This window comes from Ambystoma mexicanum, chromosome 13, assembly GCF_040938575.1.
Source record: "Ambystoma mexicanum isolate Mex_15411 chromosome 13, UKY_AmexF1_1, whole genome shotgun sequence".
Taxonomy (NCBI): Eukaryota; Metazoa; Chordata; class Amphibia; order Caudata; family Ambystomatidae; genus Ambystoma; species Ambystoma mexicanum.
Genome location: NC_090938.1, coordinates 786096213 through 786119406, shown reverse-complemented (window position 1 = coordinate 786119406; position 23194 = coordinate 786096213). Strand labels below are relative to the sequence as shown.

The following is a 23194-nucleotide window of genomic DNA, read 5'->3' as shown; positions in this document are numbered from 1 at the left end:
GCCCACTGCTTCCCTCCGAAATTACATAGGACTTCTGTACGATACATCGCCTATGCTGATGACCTGGTGCTGCTGGATCGAACACAAGTTGGACTGCAGCGACTACTTCATTGTCTGTACGATTACTTATCATCTAATGAGCTTCAAATAAACACTGAAAAAACAAAAATTGTCACAATTGGCCATGTGAGAAGCAAGAAAGATAAAGCCTTTAACTGGGCGGTCGGTGGCCAGCGCTTGTCATCAGTAAACTCAATACGGTACCTTGGAGTGCAGTTCAATAATTCGCTCTGCGAAAAGTCATGGGTGGACGCCCTGAAAGTAAAATGTCTAGGACTGGCTCTTCAAGCGGCCAAAATAAACAAAAACTTCGGCAAATTTTCGCTAACTCCGATCATAATGTTCTACCTACAAAAGGTGGTACCGATTCTGACCTTTGGTGCAGAAGCTAGCTGGCACATAAATTAAAACACCTGGAACCAGCTTGAAGGTTGCTTCTGGAAACGTGCATTAAACCTTCCGAAGTGTGTCTCTGTGATCACTTTAAGACATGAACTGTCCTTAAACTCTCTTTATAGCCATATGATCTGGAAATCAATTGTACTGATGCGAAAGATGAAAGAAAACAGCAAACCAGCGGCCTACTGTATCTTCTCAGGTGTGGACGACTCCACCAGGGCTTGCTTACTAGACCATTGGCGTTCACGAGTCCAACATTGGGCTGATGTTGCGGAAATCGGCAATTACGATCTGTTCAAACGACCACAACATGCGAAACGAAAATTTGATATCTGGGCATGGACCATCAACCTGGAAGCACACGAGAAATTGGCCTCTTCAAAATGGCTGAGTCCTGACCACAAAAAATTAAACGTACAATCTTCCTATCTTTTGCGTTGCTACTCGAGACATTATCGCGAGCAATTCCTAAGATTTCGTTTAAATATTTTGAGAACAAAGGAAATTCTATGGCAAAGAAAGGATGCCTCGCTGAAGGACAATTTATGCCGTTTTTGTCGAGGGTCCACTGAAACCTTAAAACATCTAATTCTTGATTGTCTAGCCACCTGCGATTTACGCTCAAAGCACCTGAGCCAATTTGCGCCTTTAGATGGAGATATGGAGGCTTGGTGGCGACTAATTTCCAGTGGCAATAACGTTAAACACGTATGTGCCATTGTAAATTACTTAATTATATTGCTTCAGTCTCCATGCTAACTGTGCTTGTAAGTTAGGCATGCCCCACGAGGGCCTGTGGTGTGACTTCGTCACTTTCTGACTTGAATCTGTTGAGAGCATTTGTGCTTAGACTTTTAATAGATCAGAAACCGATCTGTTGGCAGTTTGAGACAAAGCTTGTTTATGTTTATGTTTATGTTGCATTTGAATTCTGCTTCCTATCCTTGTATCTTCCTTCTGTCGTCCTTAGTCTACTCAGGAATGAAGAATCGTGCTAGCTTTAGTTCTAGCTAATTCAAAAATTAATCACCTCAAAGAACTTTCTGAACCTTTGAACCTTGAACTAATTGTGATGAACCTTTAGGATGTTGTTTTGTTTTTTCTCAATCTTGAAGTGACCATTTGAAACAAAAGTTTTCTCTATATGTTAAAACTGTAGCTTTCAAAAAAAAAAAAAAAAAAAAAAATATGTCTTCCAAATTTGGAGCATGACACAGAAGCATTCTAATCAACACTCCACCCCCCCAGCCCCAATATATTTGAAATCAATTATATAATAACTTGTAAGTCTGTGGGACAAGCTGGGTCCAAAAGAGCACCCTACGCATTCAATACAGTATGGAAAAAGCACTCTAATGCCATTCTTAGTCACATTTCTTGATCCAGAGATTACATTTAAATAGACGCTTGCAGATGAGGTCTTAGGAACCCATGTCTAGAATTCTTCTCATCTTTAGGCGTTTTGTGGCAGATCTCCCAAAAGAAATTCCAAATAGACCTGAAAATGACATGAAGACCTTCCAAACGAACCCACTTTGGTACTAATATAGCCTTACAGACCGAATTGATAATGACCCCTGCCGACGCCTATTAGGCTGTTAGCAAAGTGTGGTACTAGCACTACATGATCTGACGTTTTCGTGGTGAAAAAAACATTACTTTAAAAATCAGTAAAGTAAATAGACAAACTATGTTAGCAAATTAAATGAGCTTTTATTTGTAGTATTTAGAAAACAAGGTTGTCTTGATTGGTTATGCATTTTCATTGCAACTTTGTTAAACTACAGCAGGTTTAACATGAACTTGTATTATATGTGAAAAAGTAAACAGTTTCTCTATAAGAAAGTGAAAAGCTTTTCCCATGATTTCGATTTCTCTTTGGCTTTTTTAAATAGGATGTTGCAGGGGGAAAAGGGTCCTCCCTCAGTGGAAGTATCTTTCTGAAAAAAGTCTGGTCTGGAAATTACATTGTTGTTTCGCTGTCAGCTTTTGAAGACCGAATATTCAGCATGCAATCAATGCCAGTAATTATTGACTGCATGCTGAACATTTTGATTGGCGGAGAGGAGGTCAATAACGAAATCCATCAGGCATATTTCATGTATCTCTATATTTGAGATTTTTTGATGTAGTCAGCATTAAATGCCTCACAAACATACACTATATTGGAGCTGGAAATCACCCATAAGAGGAGAACTGATCAAGAAGTAGCGATGAAGATAAGTCTGGGGACTAAGCAAACCGGGCGATTTGCAACACAGTGGGTACTGCTCAAGCCCTTTAACAGAACCTAAGCCTCCACTTTTAAATCCCGGGGAAACACAAATGTTTATGCATGCCATTTTAAATCGGGCAAACTGGGTGATCCCAGCGGATCTGTGCTGCCATCTTGATATGGGAAGCGTCTTACTGCGCCAAGAGCTGAGAACCTGTGCATCCTGGCAACCCAACGAGGCCATAGGCAGGCCTATTAATCCGCAGTGCACCATGGCCATAATTAACTCTGCCAAGGAGCAGGTAACTTAGTAGCTTATAGGCTTATGTTTCTATGAAGCCGAAAGGTGCAGCGCTAGTTGGCTGTCTATGAGGACAACATACGGCATCTTGATATATTGCCCTAACTCAGCCCTATAACCTGCAGATTGAACAGTAGGCCAGACTGGCTTCTACGTTCTAGACAGATATAGGATGACTTGCCTTCTGATGTGGCTCCATAATATACACCGGTGCTTCCTAATTTGCTGTAAGGTAAGCGGCTGCACCCTTCGGCTCGCTACATGTTTTGGACTACAACTCCCATCAGCCCTAGCAAGCAAGGTCAATTTTGAGGGATCATGGCAGTCGTAGCGCAACATACCTGGAGACCAGCAGTTTGCAGACCCCGGCTATAGAGTAACTTCCTCAGCCACTCTGTATCCATGGGATGACTCTACAGTGTACTATGAGGTATACCTTTTTGTGTCTATAGGTGACCGCCTTTCCGCAGTATGTGATTGATGTAAAAATATTGGCAAATAGAGCAAATTCACCCTGATTACAAACATGCAATTCCTAGTCCATTTTGAAATCGAGAAAAAGCAGAAAAGATAGCACAATAGAAAGGGTTAAATGTAGGGTTTGGAAAGTTGCAGTCAAATGGGTGGATGAGGGCAGGCACCCAAATAAGGGAAAGAGGCCTACAAAGTGCATTTTGGAAATAAGATTTTTTGTAATAGCCTGATTGGTAGTAATTTCTTAGATCCTGCTCCTATGTGCCCGGTGCCTCCGTGAGTTTAAGCAGAGCTTAACTATCACTGCCCTATGGTGTGCCATGCATTGTGGTGACCTACACCTACAGGGTGTTGCAGTGACGTGGATCACTTGGGCAGGCACAGTAACCCCGTGGTGTCTCCATAACCTAGCTGCATAGGAAAAGCCCCATGATGTGTCTTTCGTGTGGCACCTCGATATTTTGAACCTATAAAGTAAACCTGAGTACCTCATTGTGCCTCAGTGCTGCTCTGAGTCGGCTATAATGCAATACTTCATGTTCCAGTGTCTTTCAACTGAATCCCAGGTGCGTATGCTACGTTGACACTGGGTACCCCAGATTAGTGGGGGGCATCCAAGGATGTTTTAGCATATCCTCCTTTTGATGGAAGACAACTCTTGTACATAAAGGATCTACCTCACCTCTCCCAACCCAATCCTCTCTGATCTCTCCATGCAGGTGGATGGCCTGTCCCTTTTGGCCGCTGTGGTGCGGCACTGGATGAAGATGGGACCAAGCAGTCCCCATGTTTACGTCTCCACTAATTTTCACAGCCTGGTCCAGCTTAAGCTCCTGCCTGATTCACCACTAGTCCAGCACCTGGTAAGCTCCTGGACAGCGCTCTAGTGCAGTTCCCCTGGTCACAGCCACTCCTGTCTGTCTGATGAAGTCTGGGGAGGGCTGCCGAAACACTCCCTGACCATTCTCTGAAGTGGTCACGTCCTCCTTGCTTATCACTTACTGTTCTTCTCTCCTCAGACCCTGGAGACCTACCAGGATGGGGAGGAGCTGGTCTTCTTCTACCAGCTGAAGGAAGGAGTGGCCACCGCCAGCCACGCAGCCAACATCGCCGCCCTAGCTGGGATGCCTGCCAAGGTGATCAAGAGAGGAGTGGAGGTAAGAGCATGTGTTCTGCCACCGCTGATCCTGAAGCAAAGCCGTCTACAGGACTACATGATCCCAAAATGGCCACTCTGTAATGGTATGCAGTCTTTATAACGAATGAAAAAATAACGACAGTGTTTTCTATATAATATGTAACCTTCCTCAGCCAATCACAGAGCGAAGTCACACTCACAAAGCAAAGATCGCCAGGTGTGCAGAAGCCTGTAGCTAGTTGTTGTGAGTTAGGGCTAGAGTGCAGATTAGGGTTTGTTGAGGGTATGAACTAGGTTTTTGCCTAGAAATGGAATGAGCTTTGGGGTTGCAAGTTAGGGTTGCAATTGAGTGGCCATTGGCATAATATTTATTGGTGGGACTAGAATAAGATGTAAGGGTACTTTTGCGTTATGAGAACACTTCAATGCTGCAACTCTTACCTCTACAAATATGTTCATCATGTGATTATATTGACGCTAAGAAAAAACATTCTTAGGGAAAAGTGCTTTTCTTGTCACCCACTTTCCAGCACTTTCCCCGCATATTCTAGGACTTCAGTTTGTTCATATATTTACACTGGTCCTAGAATATGCTGAGAATGGTGATTAGATGGGGAAAGAAAAATTGTTGGCTGGAGCAATGTTTTTTGACGCCAATATAATCCATTGATTCGCTGTCAGCGACATCTGCAATTATTTTCACACACCATTGGAGGTTGTAATGCTCTTAGAAGACCTATTATGAGCTTGCAGCAGTGGGGTAAGAACTAGATCAAAGCGGTGTTCGAATCATACCATTATGGGCTCAGATGAACTGGAGCGGGGGTCTCTTGAATCCTCTAAACAAGCAATGACTTAATTGTGACTTCCCCTCCACCCCCCAGGTGTCTGAGCTCTTCCGCAGCGGGAAACCTATCCAGCGCATTGATGACCCCACAAAAGAAGGCAAACTGGAGCGGTGAGTGATACTCTTCTTAGAAGCCTGCTTCGTGGTCTAGTTGGCAAAAAGCATGTGTCCAGCAAAGCAGCGAATGGCCGCAAGGATAGACTAGGCCGCATTACAGCGATAATTCAGGCCATCACTTCTTACCGCCTACCTCCCCTCTGTCCCTAATCAACTTCTCCACTTCTCCACCACATCCCACGTTACACCACCCCTAGCACTCCATTTAAACAATATCGCCCTCTCCATGTTGTATTGTGTAAGTAGCCCCATCTATAATGGGTGTAGACTTGATGTACCGAATATTGACTATTGTCTGGCCAACAAGTGAATGAATGGGGCTCCAGCATGTTACAAGATGGCAATGTTAAGTTATGTTATTATGCTTTTGTACTGCACCGAATCAAAGACAAATAGTAATTTTCTCCCCACCCAGAATGTATGTTTAATCTGGCATGGTGCAGAATGGCAGTACCCGCTAATTATCAGATAACGACCCCCCTCCCACCCTTTAATAATGCCTCTTTCCAGTACCATAGTTGTTTGTTTTGGGGACTCAACAGTGTCGAGCTGGGGGTCTTGGTGCTTTGGCCTGGGTCAGGGCGAAATTGGGACGATTCGGGCATAGTGTCGGTTCGATGCTGCAGGTTCCCGAAGTGTTGAGCCAGCGTTCGAGATGGCGAGAAAATGTCTCCTAACGGTTCAAGCAGAAGTCGAGTCGCCAGCAAGATAATTTGCCTCTGCTCGGTCGAGTCTGCATTTGCGAAGGTGAGTTTGATGGCTTCCAGAAGGTCGAGACGTCGCTCAAATCAGTTGCTCTCTGAAAGGTTAAGCCTGCAGTCAGGATGCTTGAGACGTCCACGGCAATGGGTCGAGCAAGCATCTCAATGGCTCAAGATGCAGCAAGCTGTTTTAAATTTGCACAAACTGCCACAAGCAGCACTGCAGGTCCTGTGTCAGCGAATAGGCATTGAGCGCAGCAAATCCAGGTCAAAGGTGTCACCAGGCAGCAAAACAGGATTCCAGCTGCCTCTGGGCTCCTGTGTTGCAGGGAGTCCCATTCCAGGGGCTACAGGACAAGGACAGCCTTATGTACGGTACTCCCAGTCCAGTGACTTGGCTGGCACCCACAGGGGGCCCTTTACCTCCAGTGAACAGGAGCCTCTTTCCAGTGCAGCCAGTAAGGAGGCCTTGCTCTAGCAGCAGTTCACCACCACTGTTCCGTAGGGATGGTTAGGGGACAGTGCTCTCCTCTTCTGTGGATGTTTTCGGTTTAACCTATACGGCCGAGGACTTTGGTATTGACTGCACTCCCAACGGAGGTCCAGAAAAGATGGGCCGAAGATTAATCAAAGAACGGCTGGGTTCACCTCTCCTTTTAAAGGTGAGGTTTCGCAGAATATTGGTCCAAAGCATGCCTACTGTAAGGGGTTCAGGACATGTTGTAAAAAGCACCCTTTACCTTATAACCTTTAACCCAGAGTACCTTGCCTGCTGGAAATAGAGGGGAAAGGACAAGGAGACAAGCTCTAATAGAAATCAAGATGGTGGGATCACTCTCTCAGCCCATCTTCCCTTTCTAACTCTAACTATGCCCCCTACCCATGCTTGCTGACTTGAAAGCGACTCCAGTGGTCCATGGGACAGCACCCTAGTGTGGGAGAGCCCTTTTTATGGCGGTGCTGCCTCTCAAACAGTGGTCTTGAGAGACCAACCCCCTGGCGATGTACTTATGCCCTGAGGGAAGGTGTTGCTTCCCTGTGCACAACTCAAAAGAGGCAGAATCCAGCCATGATCTCCCTTAGCAGCTGTGGAAACAGTCAGACCAGACTCTACATACGTACATCCTGTCATCGAGGTGACCCTAGTGTAATGTCAGAGAAATGTGGCTGTATAATTGTGTGTTCTTAGCAGTCACCATGGCACAACCTGGCATGTCTTATATTTAAAGATGCATCCGCCACCAACCAGACTAAGGCATACATTAATATAATTTACATCAGAGATGCAGTCGATTAAACAGCCACCTCTGCCTGCAGGGACTTTGTATGTAAGCAGCTGTCAGGCATGCACATGTGACCTTTAAACCTGTACAAAAAAGGTAGCAGGCGCCCCTCTCTCGAAAGAACAAGGCATGATAACCTGTTCAGTGGTTATTAACCACATTGAGAGTTCGCAGCCATTGCTTTTTGCTCACTGTACCTTCACAGATGGGAAATATCCATTTGCATATCAGTCTTTGTCCCGCCCACAAGGGCAGTCCAGCACCGAAATGCTATGGCAATTCCTCTCTGAACAAGAGTACCATCAGCAACCCCATACACGTGTTTCAGCCTTGTTGGGCATCATCAGTGAAGTGAAGCTGAGCCTCTCTAAGCACAGTGAGCAGGGAGTCCACGTCTGGTTGCCCCCAGGTAACCTAGGGTGACCAACCCCAAGTTCCTTTCAACAATACAAAAAAGGTAGCAGGCGCCCCTCTCTCGAAAGAACAAGGCATGATAACCTGTTCAGTGGTTATTAACCACATTGAGAGTTCACAGCCATTGCTTTTTGCTCACTGTACCTTCACAGATGGGAAATATCCATTTGCATATCAGTCTTTGTCCCGCCCACAAGGGCAGTCCAGCACCGAAATGCTATGGCAATTCCTCTCTGAACAAGAGTACCATCAGCAACCCCATACACGTGTTTCAGCCTTGTTGGGCATCATCAGTGAAGTGAAGCTGAGCCTCTCTAAGCACAGTGAGCAGGGAGTCCACGTCTGGTTGCCCCCAGGTAACCTAGGGTGACCAACCCCAAGTTCCTTTCAACAATACAAAAAAGGTAGCAGGCGCCCCTCTCTCGAAAGAACAAGGCATGATAACCTGTTCAGTGGTTATTAACCACATTGAGAGTTCACAGCCATTGCTTTTTGCTCACTGTACCTTCACAGATGGGAAATATCCATTTGCATATCAGTCTTTGTCCCGCCCACAAGGGCAGTCCAGCACCGAAATGCTATGGCAATTTCCCATCTGTGAAAGGCACAGTGAGTAAAAGCAGTGGCTGCGAACTCTCAAGTGGTTAATAACCACTGAACAGGTTATCATGTCTGTTCTTGCGAGAGAGGGGCGCCCGCTACCTTTGTAAAACTATTTATTAAGGAACCTGGGATTGGTAACCCTAGGTTTCCTGGGGGCAACCAGACGTGGTCTCCCTCTCACTGTGCTTAGAGAGGCATCAGCTTCACCTCACTGATGATCCCCAACAAGGGTGAAACACGTGTATGGGGTTGCTGGTGGTACTCTCGTTCAGATTGGAATTGCCATTGTATTTCGGTGCTGGACTGCCCCTGGGCAGGACAAAGACTGATATGCAAATGGATATTTCCCATCTGTGAAAGGCACAGTGAGTAAAAGCAGTGGCTGCGAACTCTCAAGTGGTTAATAACCACTGAACAGGTTATCATGTCTGTTCTTGCGAGAGAGGGGCGCCCGCTACCTTTGTAAAACTATTTGTTAAGGAACCTGGGATTGGTAACCCTAGGTTTCCTGGGGGCAACCAGACGTGGTCTCCCTCTCACTGTGCTTAGAGAGGCATCAGCTTCACCTCACTGATGATCCCCAACAAGGGTGAAACACGTGTATGGGGTTGCTGGTGGTACTCTCGTTCAGATTGGAATTGCCATTGTATTTCGGTGCTGGACTGCCCCTGGGCAGGACAAAGACTGATATGCAAATGGATATTTCCCATCTGTGAAAGGCACAGTGAGTAAAAGCAGTGGCTGCGAACTCTCAAGTGGTTAATAACCACTGAACAGGTTATCATGTCTGTTCTTGCGAGAGAGGGGCGCCCGCTACCTTTGTAAAACTATTTGTTAAGGAACCTGGGATTGGTAACCCTAGGTTTCCTGGGGGCAACCAGACGTGGTCTCCCTCTCACTGTGCTTAGAGAGGCATCAGCTTCACCTCACTGATGATCCCCAACAAGGGTGAAACACGTGTATGGGGTTGCTGGTGGTACTCTCGTTCAGATTGGAATTGCCATTGTATTTCGGTGCTGGACTGCCCCTGGGCAGGACAAAGACTGATATGCAAATGGATATTTCCCATCTGTGAAAGGCACAGTGAGTAAAAGCAGTGGCTGCGAACTCTCAAGTGGTTAATAACCACTGAACTGGTTATCATGTCTGTTCTTGCGAGAGAGGGGCGCCCGCTACCTTTGTAAGACCTTTAAACCTGCTCTGCGCCACTCCAGAGCTGGGTTTGTAGATGTCAGCAGACTGGGTACAGCAAAGGCACACGTGTACTATCATTTTGGAATGGACCATTTATGAAGGGGGAGGGGGTGCAGATTAACAGACCTCCTTTCAGAAACAGAATTACCAGCATAATTTTATGGAAAGAAAAATCAAAAATGTTCAGGCTATCCCGCCCCACCAGACGTCCATTCTGTCAAATTAATACTCTTATGTGTATTATTAACTTCCTTTTACTCACCACAGTAGTGTGTGTATTATTTAAGCAATATGACTCGAGCGGCGGGGGCATTACCTGAGTCGGTAATGCCCCTTCTGCGAGGGTCATATTGCTATTAGTATCCCGGCCTGCATTATGTGGGTGACCAGGGCACTAAAAGCATTTTTTTCTGTCCCGAAACGCTGCAGACGCTCTTTTGCCATCACACTTGTCATTGCTCTGCAAGCTGTGACTTTGAGGTTTCTGCCCTGAGATCAACAACAACAAAAGGAGAGACCATGGGCTAGTTTCAAGACACAGAGTTTCTGCCCTTTAGAACATAACAATCAGAAACCAAAGAACCAATGTGTCACTCTTCCTTAATCTATTTTCTCCTCAATCTCCCCTCCCCACTCCCTCAAAACAAAACAAGAACGCCCAGACCATGAACCAAATAGGTACTGGGTAACACACAGGTAGAATCTTAAAACACATTTTTTATTATAAATATATTTTTCAATCACTTCAATTCACATATAAGGATCTAAAACACAATTATTTTACACAGCCTGGTATTGTTAAAAACAATCATCAATAAACAAAAATTCATATTTATCACTGTACTATAGGTCTCTATTTCACAATGGTTGGTGTAACCTCAGTGGTCAATTGTCCACTTATGGTAAAACGACCTTAAAGTACAAAAGTGAAAAAAGTGCAAACTTACCACATTAATAACTCAAAAACAATTTAAACAAACACAAATACAATTGTAGTGTAAACACTGCGTTGGCTTTTTTTGTATACAATTTATTCTAATGTATAAAGGAACCCTTAACCTATAGCAAGGGACCTATTGAACCCTTATATTAGGATATATTCATAAACTCCTTTCTTCCGAAAGGTATACCATACTTAATAGCGCTTTTGTTATAACACTGTTGTAAAATCACAGTGCATTGTGCCCAACATGTTTCGTCCTATGGGAGCAGTTGTTAATGCCAACTATAAGGACTTCTTCAGGGGAACCAACGTGATCCCACTACAAATTCTAAAATATATGGTATTAAACCACTTTCAGTCCCAATGAATATTAGTGTGCTATCAACCAGGACTATAGCAAAAAATTATTATTCCGACTTCTTCAATCCTGTTTACAAGTGTCTTTCTTCAATCAATTCCCATTGGATTCTTGAAAGGAGGTATATGGCACCCGTCATACAAGCGGAAATTAATGTATTATATCTGTGCTTGGGAATATTCAGGTGTCCACGACCTGGACTGTGCCCTTGTATCGACCAAATGTTCTCATCCAATAGTGTGGGGATACGGTCCTGATTTCATACAAACAACACTCTCCTCATCAGCGGCCGTGTTAAGATTCGAGCGTCCAATAAAGCTTTGTAAGTCCTAGTTCAATCCCCGCGCTGCAGTCATCTTACTGCCTGTCTCTCTGCTTCGAGTCTGCCCTGAGATGTCATGTTGTATTTGTCTATCTGACATGTCATCTGATCCCTTACTCACATTTCCTCAGATGTATTCATTTTATTAGTGATGTGTGCATAGTGCCACGTAGAGCTGAGCAGCCTCTGGGCGCCAGGATGAAAGCCATAAGCGCATGGGAGGTAAAGAGTGAAATGAAGTAGTCACATTATCGGAGGAACGGGTTAAGAAGCCTTATTCACAGCCCCACCAAAAGGTTGCATTCCTCTAGCTAAGAGTAGGTGCTTGAAAAACCTACAGTAAGTGTGACATGTCTACATGGCATTTGGGGGACAACAATCGGGAGCAGAGTCTATTGAGTCACCCCCCCCCCCCAATTATTGGCAAACCCTTAAAAGAAGTACAGTATTATATGGCCTATCTAGCATTCTCAGATGAGAGTGGATATTATTCCATGGCGCACATCCTGGAGTGCTTTCTCGCTTTTAACGCATGTGGTGTTTGCCTTTTGGCCCCCAGGAAGCTTTGTGTGTTACACACAGGGCTCTGAACGCTTTTCTCTGCACAGCGGGGAGTCACTGGGAAGAGGTCATAGCGGGTGCAAAGTGTTCTTGGGTGATAAATTCAAGGATTGGGCCTGTGGCTCTATTCTGTAGGAGCGCCTGTTAATTCAGAGGGTCTTCGGAACGCTACTCTGTAGACCATGAAATTAGTGTGAGCAACTTAACACCAGCTAGGAAGGTAATTCAATTTTGAGTCCATCGCCAAGTGCAGTTTACTATTTTCAGCAAGTGCAGCCAATATGGCTAGCCTGGGGAATGAAAGCCAGATAGCAACACATGTATGAAGCCCCAGATGTGTACGCTCTAAGGAGGAGTTCCTAGATGGGTAAGCCATTGATATATGATATGATATGGCATTTATAACGTGCCTATCAAGGCCCGATGCGGCAAGGGATGGGGAACAGAGGGAGTACAGACAACGATCCTACTAGGCCAGGAGTCATTCAGATTGTGCAAGTGAATGGGAAGGGGGAAAGTGCGGGGGGAAGGGGGACGGGACAGTGAGTACATGGGATAATAGAATTAATAACACTAAGTAAAGTACGGCCAGCAGGTGGCAAGAGCAAGGGTAAAGGGTAAGTGCAAGCATCAGGTGTCAAGTGCTGGTAGTGGGACTATAGGGATACAGAAAACAGTCCCTACGTGCGGGGGTTGCCAGGAAGGCAGTGCAGATGTGCAACTGGAGGGGGAGGGAACCTGGGCCCGAGATCAGGGGTGGCCAGGTAACCAGTGCAGTTTCAGCCAGGAGTTTAGCAGGGGAGAGGGGGAGAGAAAGCAGAATCAAAGAGAACATTTTTGAGGTGCTTCCAGAACCGGAGATGGTTCCCCTCAAGTTTCAGGGAGGATGTTCCAGAGGGAGGCCCCTGTTGAAGAAAGAGATCTACCACCAACGCTTTGCTTGGAGAAGCGACTGACCCTGAGGAAGTTGGAGGTGGATGAGCGAAGAGCATGAGAAGGAAGATATTTAGGAAGAGAGAGTTGAAGGTATTGAGGCCCCAGGCCCCAGAAGGCCTTGTGGACAATGCAGAGGGTTTTGAACTTAATCCTTGCAGCCACTGGGAGCCAGTGCAGAGATTTCAGTCCTGGAGAGATAAGATCCCTGGGCTTGAGGCCAAGGACACGTCTCACAGTCCTGTTCTGGATGAGTAGAAGCAGGCAGATTTAGAAAGAGGCTGTTGCAATAGTTAAGCCTAGAGAGAACCAGAGCTCTGGAGACAGTGAGCTTCTGGGGGAAGGAGAAGAAAGGAAGAATACCTCTGAGGAGGTGCAGCTGGTAGTGTGACTTCTTAGAGACATCAGAGATGTGAGGAGAGAAGGAGAGAGTAGAGTCGAAGATGACCCCAAGATTTTTAGCCTCACAGGTGGGAGCAGGAAGAGGGCCAAGAGAGGCCGACCAGAGAGTGACAGGAAAGGAGGGAACGGGTGTGCCGATGAGAAGAATCTCAGTCTTACTGCCATTAAGGCAGAGATCATTGGCAGCACACCACTCCTGGATTGCAGATAGACAGTCAGAGATGAGAGAAGGAGAAGAGGTGGCTGAAGGTAGCCTGAAAATGAGCTGAGTATCGTCCGCATAGCACTGAAAGTTGGGGCAGAGAGCAGCAATGCGGTGGGCCACAAGTGTCAGGTATTGGTTGAACAGCCAGGGAGAGAGGTTAGACCCCTGGGGGACACCACAGGTAGAGATAAAGATGGAGGAGAGGAAGGACCCAAGTTGGACCTGGGAGGGTCGGTCAGAGAGGAAAGAATTCACCCACGCCAGGGCCTGACCGGTGATACCCAGGTTATCACAGAGACTGTTGAGCAGGATGGCATGGTTGACCGTGTCAAAGGCAGAAGAGAGATCTAGTAAGATGAGGACATGGGGTGTTGGAGTCAAGGTTGGAGAGCGGTCTTCACGGATGTTCAGGAGAGCCGTTTCCATGTTTCTGCCGCTCTGAAGCCAGACTGATGGTCATGAAGTCAACCAACAGATTCAGTGTGAAGATTAAGCTGGGAGATGGCCAGCTTTTTCTTGAGTTTGCCCAGGAAAGGAGTGATGGAGATTGAGCGATAGTTAGCCGGGCAGGACAGGTCGGCAGAGGGTTTCTTAAGAAGAGGGTGCACAAGAGAGTGCTTCAGGGGGGATGGGAAGACTCCAGTGGTGAAGGAGTGGTTGCAGAAGTCGGTCAGAGTAGGAGCCAGGGAGTCAACGTGGTCCTTAATAGTTTTGGAGGAACAGGGAAGAACCTATTTTGATGAGACTTTCATAGATCGGACTTGTCTAGAAACCTCATCTGGGGAGAACAGGGGAAAGGCAGAGAAGGACGCGAAGGTGGGTGGCAATGCTGGAGTTGGCTTGGCCTGGGGGGTAGAGAGGGTGAGCTGGGAGGAAAGAAGAAAGTGATCACTCCAGGAGAGAGGAGTGGTGAGAGGGATAGAAAGGGGGAGGTCTGAGGAGATCAGAACATCCAGAGTGTGCCCTGCAGAGTGAGTCGGGCCAGAGGGGAGAATAGAGAGTGAGAGAGAGACGCAGAGGTCGCGAAAGAGGTCGCGAAAGAGACCAGAGGAAGGACAGGCAGCATCCAGGTGGATGTTAAAGTCTCCCAGAAGGAGGAGTTGAGTGGTCGAGACCAGCAGAGAAGAGGAAAGGTCAGCCCATTCAGAGAGGAAGGAGGAGATCTGACCAGGTGGCCGATAGATAGTAGCCACAGTAAGGAAATGGTTAGGAGAGAGAGAGAGCCTGCAGACAAAGCATTCGAAAGAGGAGTAGGCCTGAGTAGGAATGACAGAGGCAGGAGTCCACTCGGGGAAGATCAGGGCTACACCCCCTCTGGAATGGTTAGACCTGGGCGCGGAGAGGATCTTTAAACCATCAAGGAGGAGCGTGTCAAAGCTTGTGACAGAGCTGGCAGTGAACCATGTCTCGGTGAGACCGAGGACATCGAGGTCAAGTTCGTCCAGGAGGCAGCAGATGTCCGAGGAGCGTTTGACAGCTGAGCGAGAGTTAAGAGTGGCAATATGGAGAAGGTTGCCGTCCTTAAGAGACTTACGGGGAGGGGTACAAATCAGAGGTAGGCCCTGTGGAGGTGTAGAAGAAGCACGAGGGGGACAGAAAGGGAAGGAGGAGAAGGCAAGGTAGCCAAGGAGGAGACAGCAGAGGAAATTGAGGAAGCCATGGAGGGGACAAAGGGAACAGCAGGGGAAGAAAGGAAATTGATGAGGCGAGGGAAGCATCTATCAAAGAGAGAAGGCTGGCTTGAGGGAAAAGTAGGTGGCATGATGCTGCGTAGCCCACCATGAGGATTCCTGTGTTGGACCCATTAATGCAATGGCTATTGTTGGTCGTCAGACCATTGGAAAGGTAGGTTGCATGGTGATGGGTAGCCCACCACGAGGATTCCTGTCTTGGACCCATTTAGGCAATGGCTATGGTTGGAAAGGTAGGTTGGTTGCATGGTGATGGGGAGCCCACAACGAGGATTCCTGTGTTGGACCCACTTAGGCAATGGCTGTGGTTGGTTGTCAGACCATTGGAAAGGTAGGTTGCATGGTGATGGGTATCTACCACAAGGATTCATGTGTTGGACCCATTAACGCAATGGCTATTGTTGGTCATCAGATCATTGGAAAGGTAGGCTTTATGGTGATGGGTAGTCCACCAAGAGGATTCCTGTGTTGGACCCATTTAGACAATGGCTGTGGTTGGTCGTCAGACCATTGGAAAGGTAGGTTGCATGGTGATGGGTAGCCCACCAAGAGGATTCCTGAGTTGGACTCATTTAGGCAATGGCTGTAGTTGGTCGTCAGACGATTGGAAAGGTAGGTTGCATGGTGATGGGTAGCCCACCATGGGGATTCCTGAATTGGAACCACTTAGGCAATGGCTGTTGTTTTCCTCTGTTAGAACCACTTAGGCAATGGCTGTGGTTGGTCCTCGGGCCATTGGAAAGGTAGGTTGCATGGTGATGGGTAGCCCACCATGAGGATTCTTGTCTTGGACTTATTTAGGCAATGGCTGTGGTTGGTCGTCAGGACATTGGAAAGGTAGGTTGCATGGTGATGGGTAGCCCACCATGAGGATTCCTGTCTTGGACTTATTTAGGCAATGGCTGTGGTTGGTCGTCAGGACATTGGAAAGGTAGGTTGCATGGTGATGGGTAGTCCACCAAGAAGATTCCTGTCTTGCACCTATTTGGGCAGTGACGTCCAACCTTCGGTGCTTGTCAGACATTATCTTCTTTCCTCGTACTCCTTTGCATCCTCATTCAGCCTGAACGATGATTGCATTCCATATACATACAGTTGGAAGGAGGTTGTAGATTTGTTTGTGATCTATGTTAAGAATCTGAGACATGTGCTTAGTAACCCCAGTGGAAATATCAAGTCTTGGGGCGCTTCACTGATGGAGGTGAAAGGGGCGTGTTTCTGCCTACCAGTAACAGCTTGTCCTGATCCTTTCTCACAGTGCAGAGATAAAATAACTGCAAAAAGCAAAATAACCTCTACTGAAAATAACTAACTAAGATCAAAATGAAGAAATCAAAAATACCTCACTTAAATAGGCCTTTAAAATAATGACCGTAGCGAGAAAATCACACTATCACAATATTAAACCAACACTTACCATATCAACACAATATATATACAAATACACAGTCGCAAGCGTTTAAAGCACGAAATATGTAGTCCACCTGAACGGAAAGGAAAACAGGCAGTGCGATAACGCTTTAGACTCAGTTCGCCTTCAGAGGCACCTAACTAGATGGAAGTCCGAGCCCTGCGAAGAGTGGAGCCTTGTGCTCAAAGTACCTGCCACGCCGGTGCCAACGGGCAAAAGGGGAAGCTCTTCGGAGGAAGTCAGGCAGTTCGGGTTAGTGCACAGCAGAAGGAGAACAGGTTCCGCAACTCAAGCGCAGCCTCCACAGCGGGCAGAAGCAGAGCGCGAGTACGGCCAAAAGGGTGCTGTTTTTACACAGCAGGGAAAGCAATGGGATACTGCAGGAGGGCGACCAGATCCTAGCTAAACTACTCACCGGTCCCCGAAGCAAGCAGACCCAGGCTTCTCCACGTTAATTTCAGCAGCTGGCAGGTTCAGAAGGGCAGGGAACGCCTCGTAGTCGTGTAGAGCAAAAAGACGTCCCAATCGACGAAACCAGCACAGTTTGTTGCCGCAGCAGGACAACGGAGCAGCCGTGTGTATTCAAGCCAAATGTACACTCCTCCCTTCAGACTTGGTAACGCCAAGTGTACGAAGCGTGGGAGAGTGACAGGGACTCGAAATACAACACAACCTGGCGGCAGTTACAGAGCAGGACTCCCTTGTGAGCTGGTCAGTCAACTGGATGGCCCAGAGACACTTCCGAAGGCTTACTTGGCAGGAGATGATGAAGTCGCCGGGAATAGCTGTTCCTGCTATTCCAAAGGGCGAAGCACCAGTACAGGCCTTCTGGTTCGATCCAAGGAGGAAAGGGTTTCACAGGACGACAGCAGTGCAAAGGAGGATTCCTTCAGCGGGTCACCAGCGATTCCTCGGTCCAGCCTCTGGGTTGCAGGATACTTGGCTCCTGTATTCCTTCGTTCGTGAGAACTCAGGAGATCGACATGGCAGTGGTGTTTCCAGCTCCCTCTTATCCACGGTTCCCTTCGCGCCAAAACGGAGGGGAGCCAATGGGAGATCCGCACATCAACACACATACCATACGTGGACCAATCACGGACCACGGTGGTCCCAGGCATTCACACCACCCCAGACTCTCGGGCACCCAGGATGTGTATTGGGACCAGACATCCCAGCCCACACCCTGGAGGCACACAAACGACATGTAGAAGCCCGCGAAAGCGACCACGTTTCGCGGGAAAGTACATGCCCAAATAAGGAAGGCCCCGGGTCGCCCGACCTGGGGAAGGTGAAGGGAGCAAGACGGTCAGTGGACAGGACAAAGGAGCCTCGTGGACTGGCCATATTGGGAGCCAGGCCACCATTTTGGGTTCAGTGCGAAAAACGTGCTCAGAACGCCAAAAGGAGCTCAAAATAAACAAAACGATCGCTGCCACCATTCCAGTCCCTGAATGACTTGCACCGATCAAAATACCATCCTAAAAGAGTATCTAGGGCCTGTCGAAGGCTAGAGACCCAAGAGAGCTGTAACCTAGCTTACAGTGCCCTCTTGTGTCATGTTGCACTAAAGCCGCAACATGATAAAAGAAACTACGGGAAACAGCGTTCCCCGGTACTGACTGTCTTAAGGGCATGTCAGTTTCCCCGTAAGAAAGGAGCGAAAGCCCAGAGGAGTGCGGCAGAAGGCTGCACTTCTCTGGCAAAGTCAAGAACAAGGTGAAAACAACAGCAAAAAGTTTAGGGGTTGCCACATGGAAGGAAAATTACCTACAATTATGAAATCTTTCCTAACACTCGCCCCTCCCAGACTATGGACAGGGGGAACTAATCCACCCCTGGATGAGTCTCTTGTTCAGGTCGGTAAAACATTCTGGACAACCCATCAGCATTGCTATGTTGGACACCTGGCCTATGCTCAATGGTGAAGTCGAAGCCTTGTAGACTTATGGACCACCTATGCAACTTTGGATTCTCCCCCTTCATGTTCATTAGCCACTTTAACGGCTTATGGTCAGTCTGCACAGTGAAGTGGGTCCCATAGAGGTAGGGCCTCAGCTTCCCTAGGGCCCACACAACAGAGAAACATTCTTTCTCTACCGTGGACCATCTGAGCTCTCTGTCCTTAAGCTGGCGACTAATAAAACCGATAGGGTGTTCCTTACCCTTCTCATCTACTTGTGATAGTACAGCTCCTATCCCAGTGTCAGAGGCATCCGTCTGCACGATAAAAGGTCTTTGATAATCAGGGGCCCTAAGCACAGGCGCCTGGCACAAGGAGTCTTTTAAGCCATTGAAGGCCTTCTCACACTCGTCGGTCCAAGTTACTTTCTTGGGTTTCTTCGGAGTTGTGAGGGCAGTCAGAGGAGCAGCTATGGTGCCATAGTCTGCCACAAAATTGCGGTAATACCCCGTGAGTCCTAAGAAGGCTCTCACTTGGGTTTGCGTAGTGGGGGTAGGCCAGTCTTGTACTGCTTGTACCTGACTGAGTAGAGGCTGTCTCCTCCCTCCACCTACTTCATGTCCAAGGTAAACCACTGAGCCTTGTCCATTTTGGTGAGGGGCCACTCGGACACCCTCAAAAGAGCTAACTGAAGGACTGCTTGGGAACAGGTCGGGGAGAGGTTCAGACTCCTCTTCCTCAACATCTGAAGCCAGTAGCAGTGCTGCGATTTCGACGCTTGGGCCGAAAGCCTTCAGCCTATTCACGGGAAGCACTTTTGGAGCCTGTCCAGGGCTTCCAAGGTCCACTGAATAGTTAACCTCACCCAGGGGCTCCACCACTGGGTAAGGGCCTGACCATTTGTCCTGTAAAGCTCGAGGTCTTATGGGATTCATGATCAGGACTTGCTGACCAAGTGTAAAGTTGATGAGGGAAGCTTTCTGGTCGTACCAATGTTTCACCAGCGCTTGCCCTGCCTTCAATTTATCACTAGCCAAGCCCATCAGAAGTACCATCCGTTTTCTGAGCCCTAGCACATAATCAACTACATTGGTAGTAACAGGGGGAGTGGGCATCTCCCATCCCTCCTTGACGATGGCTAAGGGTCCCCTCCAGAGCCCCAATCATGCTCTTTAACGTCCTGTTAAAACGCCCCCCCAGACCATTGGTCTGGGGGTGGTATGCAGAAGAGAACCTGTAGGTGACCCTACATTCTATCCACATAGCCTGCCTATACTTCGACATAAAGTTGCGGCCATCATCCGGCACAACTTCTTTAGGGAAGCCAACCCTAGTAAACATGCCGAGTAAAGCTTCTGCAACTGGCTTGGCAGTTACAGATGTAAATGGGACGGCCTCAGGATACCGGGTTGCATGGTCGACCAGCACCAGGATAAACCTATTGCCTGAGGATGTTTGCGGGTCAAGGGGACCAACGATGTCGATCACTACCCTTTCAAATGGTACCCCCACAACTGGGAGCGGTACCAACGGAGCTTGGATTGTCGCGCCAACCTTACCAGACAACTGGCAGGCGGCACAACTCCTGCAGTGACTTTCTACTTGCTCCCCCATCTTGGGCCAGTAGAAGTGCATGGATAACCTTTGCTTGGTCTTCCTCATACCGAGGTGACCAGCAAGGGGAACTTCATGCGCCAACTGCAGGAGGAAGGGCCTAACAGTAAGGGGAACCACCAACCTCCTATGGTCTCCTTCTGTAGACTCTGTGGGCTCACTATACAGGAGTCCACCTTCCTGGTAAATCCTATGCATCCCAGGAGGTTCACCCTCAAGCTGGGAGCAGGCCTGTCTCCTTAGGCCTTCCAGAGATGGGCACTCATGTTGGCCTTTACTGAATTCATCCCTATCAGGACCTCCTTCAACTAACAAGTCTTTTAGTTCAGGATGATCGTTGGGGTCGAATACTTCAGGCATCGCCACCTCCTCGTCAGGCCCGGGCGATTGACCAACTTCCTCCACCGCAGTGGTAGGCGAGCTCGGGGGAATATTCTCTTTCCCTCGTCTTGACTTGTAGACTCCTTTCGCCTTGGGTTTCCCCTTCGGCTGGGGCGGCGTATTGGACTTGGCCAATGCTGCCCGTGCTTGAGACCGTGTGTAGGGTCTTTCGGCAGTGTCTCCTACGAGCCCTAAAGCTCTGAGATCATTACCCAACAAGACCTTTCCCGGGACGTTTCTCTGAATGCTCACTGGAATCCTGACTGCTGTACCATTTAAAGTAAGATTTACAGGGATCACGGGAAACATACGGAGGGGGCCGTCAGCCAACTTAGTGGGCATCAGAGTAGCTCTGGCAACTTCCTCTGAGTCTACCAAGGTAGAATCCACTACAGTTCGACTGCACCCACTATCCCTAAGAGCTGGAGTATCCACTCCATTGATCAGCACACTGTCTTTAAAGTAGTGCTTGGTATTATCCGGAATCCTAGCATAAGCCTCTGCGACTTTAGGCTCCCAGGAACCCAGGGACACTAAAACTACCTCAGCCTCTATCCCGCTGGGAAATGAGTCTGAGGAGAAGGATGCTCCTGTAATCTCTTCTTCCTCGTAGGAGGAGAAGGCCAGATTAGCGGAGTGGACCCCCAAAGGTCTAACCTTACAACGGGGATCCCCCTTCACATGGTCAGTTGCTCCACAAGAAAAACAAGCGCCAGTGGGTCTATTTACGTAGGGAGGCTTATTGTAACCAGAGTTCTGTTTCGGAGGCTGACCTCCACTACCCTGTGAGTTCTCTTGTGTCTTACCCTTGTTTTTCTTTTTGTGGCCCTTATGGGAAGAAGATTTAGCAGATTCCCCACCCTCCATATCTTTGGACTTTTTCCCTTCCTCCTGCTTACCAGGATGAGTTTTGTCCTTATGGGACACTCAATGTGACACCCATAAGTCTGCTGCAATGGCCAGCTTCTTAGGATCTATCTCCTTCGAATCGGCCAAATGCTGCTTAAGCTCCGGGGAAGAAGAAGCAAAAATGTGTTCCAGCATGACAAGATTTATCATGCCTTCGAAGGTAGAAACCTTATAACCTTCGACCCAGCCAGTTAAGTTTTTCAAAGATTCAGCGACAGAAGATACCCAAGTACCACCTTCCTTTTTCTTATACTCTCGAAAACGCTTTAAATATTGGGCCGGAGTCTTCCCAAACTTTAAAATGAGAGTTTGCTTTAACATTGCGAAATCAGCTCGCTCAGCCTTCGACATTTCCATAATGGCACTACAGCCAGAATGGGGCAGTCTACTGAGCAACCACGCAATCTTATCAGCATTGTCAACTTCTTGAACCTCGCATGCATACTCAAACGCATTCAGCCAGTCCATAATGTCATTCCTTTCTTCATACACACTGAGCAGATCTTTCGGAAACCGTGGATGAGAGGAAGCCCCAGACCCATGACCAGGACCCTTGGACCTATTTGCAACCTGAAGCTTGGCCAGTTCCAACTGGTGATCCCTGTCTTTCTGTTTTTCTGCCTGTTCGATTTTTAGTTTGGCTATGCTGAATTCAAGCTCCTGCTGCCTAAACCGCAGCTCTTGCTTCTTGAATTCAAGCATAGCCTCCCCATCAACACTGGCAGAGGAAACATTAGACATCTCGTCCTCCCTGTCCTCGTGGTCGCGATGGATCAGTGCAGCGGCAGAACCGTCGGTTCTACCAGTGAGAGCAGCCCCACCACCTTCTGCACTGTCCTCGGAAGTTATAGCGTCAAGCTGCGCTTCTTGCCACGCCACGATTCTCTGGATAATTTCCAATTTTGTGCCTTGAGAGGAAACACCTCTCTCTGCACACATCTTTTTCAGCGTTTCTGATTTGGAAGCATTTAAAGTTAACAAGGTATTCGCTTCCATACTGTTTGATAGGACTATGGCCTTTTTAAAGTTATATTACAACAATTCACTACGTGTACTGTTTGGAATAACCTGAAATGCCTTAGTTCGAGCGCAACACTGGATACCTTCAGTCGTATCCCACCGCTGTACACCAATTTGTTGAGACGGATTTCTGAACTCTGTCCTGGTGGCGCAGAAGTTCAGAAGGCCAACCTAATTACTTGGAACAGGGTAACCTCTGGACAAGCCAGACCAATCAAGGTAGCGATCGCGGCGGTCAAGACTAGGTCTCAAGAGGGGTGAGGGTGACTGAAAGCCCGCAATGAGCACACAAAGCAAGAGCACTTACAAACTACTCCAAACAGTTGTTATATCAAAAATAGATATACATTTATTTTAAGGCCTTTAAAATAATGACCGTAGCGAGAAAATCACACTATCACAATATTAAACCAACACTTACCATATCAACACAATATATATACAAATACACAGTCGCAAGCGTTTAAAGCACGAAATATGTAGTCCACCTGAAAGGAAAGGAAAACAGGCAGTGCGATAACGCTTTAGACTCAGTTCGCCTTCAGAGGCACCTAACTAGATGGAAGTCCGAGCCCTGCGAAGAGTGGAGCCTTGTGCTCAAAGTACCTGCCACGCCGGTGCCAACGGGCAAAAGGGGAAGCTCTTCGGAGGAAGTCAGGCAGTTCGGGTTAGTGCACAGCAGAAGGAGAACAGGTTCCGCAACTCAAGCGCAGCCTCCACAGCGGGCAGAAGCAGAGCGCGAGTACGGCCAAAAGGGTGCTGTTTTTACACAGCAGGGAAAGCAATGGGATACTGCAG

General features: G+C 47.6%; 1 protein-coding gene across 2 annotated transcripts in view; it reads left to right on the top strand.

Annotated features, from left to right (window-relative positions):
* Positions 1–23194, top strand: part of MSH5 (mutS homolog 5) — a 402336-nt gene that overhangs the window by 376548 nt on the left and 2594 nt on the right. For both annotated transcript variants that reach the window (XM_069635150.1, XM_069635151.1), the window contains 3 exons: positions 4169–4312; positions 4469–4606; positions 5472–5545. In XM_069635150.1, coding sequence (XP_069491251.1) covers positions 4169–4312; positions 4469–4606; positions 5472–5545 — 356 coding nt within the window. The remainder of the gene's footprint in view (positions 1–4168; positions 4313–4468; positions 4607–5471; positions 5546–23194) is intronic.